The sequence below is a fragment of the Carya illinoinensis genome, chromosome 7 (assembly GCF_018687715.1).
Source record: "Carya illinoinensis cultivar Pawnee chromosome 7, C.illinoinensisPawnee_v1, whole genome shotgun sequence".
NCBI classification, from domain to species: Eukaryota; Viridiplantae; Streptophyta; class Magnoliopsida; order Fagales; family Juglandaceae; genus Carya; species Carya illinoinensis.
In genome coordinates, this window is record NC_056758.1 from 11,446,868 (window position 1) to 11,451,489 (window position 4,622).

The 4,622-nt window shown below is 41.1% G+C and overlaps 1 protein-coding gene across 1 annotated transcript; it reads right to left on the reverse strand.

The window, feature by feature from the left end:
• Positions 1 to 1,052: 1,052 nt before the first annotated feature.
• On the reverse strand, positions 1,053 to 4,297 carry LOC122315323 (putative calcium-transporting ATPase 13, plasma membrane-type). Its single transcript, XM_043131179.1, has one exon. The coding sequence runs from the start codon at positions 4,238 to 4,240 to the stop codon at positions 1,208 to 1,210; it is 3,033 nt and encodes a 1,010-aa protein (XP_042987113.1). The 5' UTR covers positions 4,241 to 4,297; the 3' UTR covers positions 1,053 to 1,207.
• Positions 4,298 to 4,622: the final 325 nt, after the last annotated feature.

Genomic DNA, 4,622 nt, shown 5'->3' on the forward strand with positions numbered 1-4,622 from the left:
AAATGCAAATATATATGGAGTTTGAATTTACTTGGAAAGTTAAAAGTGTTTATTTGGAAGGTAGGTAATGAGTTGCTAGCTACAAGTAGGAATTTATTTGTAAGGAAAGTAACTAACGAACCAAAGTGCCCAATGTGCCTTAAAGAGGATGAATTTGTAATGCATGTTCTATGACATTGTCCTGCTGCAAATGATGTATGGCTTTGCATTTAAAAACTATGCAGAAATGGAGGACAACAGAAGAAGATTTATTGAGTTTATGGGAGAAGCTGTCCCATAAGCTAATTAATCTTGAGATGGTAGAGATTGTAGCTATCATGAGAAGCTTGTGGATCAGAAGAAATATGTTCATTTTCAAAAAGAAATTTCGTAGCCCAAGCTGTGTCATCAGATCAGCAAGCGAAGCTTCTAGTAAGTTTCAAGTAGTCCAGTCTTTACCAAAGGGGCAGGAGGGGTTTAACAATGTAGTAGGAGGGGAGAAATGATGGAGACCAGCATGACAGAGTTTTGTGAAGGCCAATTGGGATGCTGCTTTGGATGGTAAAGCAAGGAAGATGGGATTAGGAGTGATGATAAAAAATGAAAAGGGAGAGGTTATGGTAGCTTGCTATCATCAAAGACCAAATGTAGAACAACCAGCTATAGCAGAGTGTTATGCTTTGAGAAAAGTAACGGATTTATGCAAGGATCCCAACTTTGACAAAATAATATTTGAGGGTGATGCACAAGTCATTATGAATGCAGTGAATGATTCAAATGAAGTTTTATCCTATTTTGGCAGTATCATTGAAGAGATGAAGATGGTCCTTCAAGGCTGGAATGGATGGAAGGTTCAATATACACATAGAAGTACTAATGCAGTAGCCCACAATCTAGCAAAGGCTGCTTTACATTCTGAGGAGAAGGTGTGGATTGAAGAGGCACCGGTTTTTGTTTTAGCTAGTTTACAGATAGACAAAAAATTGTATTGAACACATAGATATATGAATGAATGAGAAAAGTTTCATTTTTTGAAAAAAAAAAGGTAGGTCGACCAATTGATATATAAATTCTTGAATCCAAGAGTTAAGACTATCTAATTCTTCGTTACATACAATAGTAAAACTACTTGATTGCACTAATTAAACAGATTATATTTGTTGAGAAACGAAGTACAACAGCATATGGCCTGATACAATCAACAAGAGTCAAGCTGAACTGGATTTCATCATCGATTCTTGATTGAAACCGGAATGGACTTAACAAGCCAACCTATTGGCCATGACAAAGCTGCAAGTCCAATGCAAGCACCCCATTGCCCCCAATCCAATCTCTGAGTGTTGGCAAAACTTTTCAGGGACTCCACCATAATCACTTGAATAACTATGGTAATTCCAATTATTGCTAAAAACATCTTGTTAGTTAGTAAACCTGTGAATATATTCTTCTTCTCCAGTTTCCTTGCATTAAATTCGTTGAAGACTTGAAAGAGGACGAAAGTATTGAAAATGAGGGTGCTATTTACCTTCTTGTCTACACCAAAGATGGATACTCCTTTGAAATGTAAAATCAGTACAATGGTAACTTGATACAGAGCTTGGGCACTGAGATTCCTCCACATGATTATGGTTATAAGTGGCTCAGACCGACCAACCGGTGGCTTTTCCATGAGATCATTAGTGGGTTTCTCAGTGGCCAAAGCCAAAGCTCCCAAGGTGTCCATTATCAGGTTCACCCACAGTAGCTGCACTGCAGTGAGTGGAACCTTACCGGAAGCAATGGCCACAGCAAAGTTGATAATAAGGGCAGCAGCATTGACTGTCAGTTGAAACTGAATGAATTTTTGAATATTGCTGTATACACTTCTTCCCCACCTCAAAGCTGTCTCTACAGAGGTAAAATTATCGTCTAGAATTACTATATCCGAGCTTTCTTTTGCCACTTCAGTTCCTTGAATTCCCATGGAGAGCCCAATATCTGCTTCCTTTAGAGCAGGCGCATCGTTAGTTCCATCGCCTGTGACTGCAACTACATGGCCTTTCTGCTTCAAGCACTCTACCATCAGAAGCTTGTCAAAGGGGGTCGACCTGGCCATTACCAGGATTTTATTGATCTTTTCCATTCTCTCTTCAGGCGAGTAATGTCTGAAGTGCACCCCTTCTACTACAGATTCATGGTCCAGATTCTCATCAACATTAAGAATCCCACATTCAATAGCTATAGCCCTTGCTGTGTGCACATTGTCACCGGTGATCATTTTGATGTTGACACCAGCGGCTCTGCAAGATTCTACGGCTGTTTTGACTTCTAGCCGACATGGGTCTTTCAAGCCAACTAACCCTAGAAAGGTGAGTCCATTTTCTTCAAGCTTCTCAAGAACCTGTCCATCTGCTTCTGCCATTTCTTTGTGGGCAAAGGCAATGCATCGGAGGCTTTTTGCTGCCATGTTCTTAATAATAGTCCCCAGCTGTAATCTTTCTTCATCGCCAATGGTTTTCTGCATCCCAGCTCTATCGTAATAAGTTGAACAAGAGGCTAGTATCATCTCAGCAGCTCCCTTCCAGTGGGTATGAATAGTCTTCTCACCGTTCTCCTTCACCAAAACTCCACTTTTCTTTTTCAGTGAATTAAAGGCCTCTACATTGATTGTCTCATAATTGTGCTTAACTTCTTCGATATCCATTGCCAAACTAAACACAGCCCAAGAAAGTATTGCTTTCTCGGTTGGGCTACCCGAAATCTCTGGAATTGATGCAGAATGTGGTTTATAAATCATACCACCCGTGTTCAAACCAACCGCTTGATGCAATAACTTGAGAACATTGCTTGCCATATCAAAAGAAGTATAATCCCTGAGTGCTTCCTTTCCAAGCCAAAATTCTGTGACTTCCATTTCGTTTAATGTAAGTGTTCCTGTTTTGTCTGTGCAGATCGTTGTGGCTGAGCCCATTGTCTCACAAGCAGATAGTTTTCGGACCAGGGCATGATCCGCCATCATCCGCTTCATAGAATAAGCCAGAGTTAGAGTAAGAGCCAAAGGCAAGCCTTCAGGAATAGCCACGACGATAATAATCACAGCAGCAGCAATCATGCCCACCACTGCATTCATAACGTCATCAGACATTGTCTTGGTGCCAATGAATTCCCTATTTCCCCTGTCATCTTTGGTATTTCCTGTGAAGTATCGAATCAGGAGAACTGCAAGAACAAGTGCAGCCACCACAAACCCAACCTTCCCAATACATGAAGATAGGTTGCTGAGGCGTGCTTGCAATGGAGTCTCCTCTTTCAAGTCGCGGTTTGTCGAACTTATCATCCGTCCCCAGGCAGTGTTCATGCCAACAGAAGTGACAAGCATGAAACCGAAGCCATCAGTCACCTTTGCGCCCGATAGCATAAAGGGACTCCTTTCATAGATCTCAATAAGGTCAATTTCTCCGGTCATGCTAGACTCATCCACCTCCAAGGAATGCCCTTCCAAGAACAACCCATCTGCGGGAATCCGATCACCAATCTTCAAGTACACAATATCACCCACAACAACTTCAAAGATCGATATTGGGCGCCGCCTCCCATTTCTCACAACTTCCACTCTTATATCACTACTCTTTTCTGAAAGCTTGTCAAATTGTCTTGATTGACGAAAGTTGCTCCCTGCCGACACAGAGACAACCATAATGACAGCAAGAATGATACTTCCGCCTTCGTACCACCCATCTCTCCAGCCATGTTGTTTGATCCCGAAAGTAAGAGAGAGTACAGCACATACCAAAAGTATAATAATAGTTGTATCTTTAAAAGCTGCAAACAAGAAACTAAGGAAGCCTTTTGCAGGTGGATTTCGGTATGTATTTTCACCAAAAACAATCTTTCGTTGGATAAGATCTGTTTCACCACCATTAATACCATCTCTTACATCAGTTCGAAGAATTGAAGCAATATCTTTAACCCCTCCAATCTGACTCAAAGATACAAAGTTTTTGTCTCTTACCATGTCACTAAACGCTTTTGGATCAACGTTAAAATATGAAGCCATTTTTTCGCGCGAAGAATTATCCTTAAGGCGGTGCACATCGATGGTAACGTAGGATAGGGTGCGCAAGAGAGGACCAGTCTTGTTAAGAATTTTCTTCGACAAAGAATTAAGAACCCTGGTGAAGTATATGGCTGTGATAGCCAACCGCCACCTCCGTTTGTGCATCTTAGAGACCGGCCGGTCTTCTTGAACACGGGTGGCTATTTGGTCAGTTGCTCGAACCATCGTAGCAGACTTGAAAACGGTGAAAAATGTGTGTGTGGGACAGTGTGAGAGAGTATAGTGTTTTAGGATACTTAGAAATTGGTAATTCAGAGTACTAATCCTAAAAGCTAGCTAGCAGAGACTAATAGTACGACTTTTTCTTTGTATTTTAGAAATTATAAAGCATGTGAAGCTTATGATCAGAAGTTTCCTCGTAGTTTCTCACCTACTGCAAACTGCAATAGTACCGTGACTGTTCTTTCGGGATATTGTAATAGAACCATGACAGTTCTGCAGGTTCATTCTCCGCAATTCATGATGTAACATGCACGCAGTACTGCTTTTGTCATAAACATTGCTAGACGTGATGATCATGTGCTAGTTAGTTCGTTCTATTTCTGTG

What these genes read in the sequence shown, in the direction of transcription:
- LOC122315323 (XM_043131179.1), bottom strand. Translation starts at nt 4,240, where the DNA reads ATGGTTCGAGCAACTGACCAAATAGCCACCCGTGTTCAAGAAGACCGG.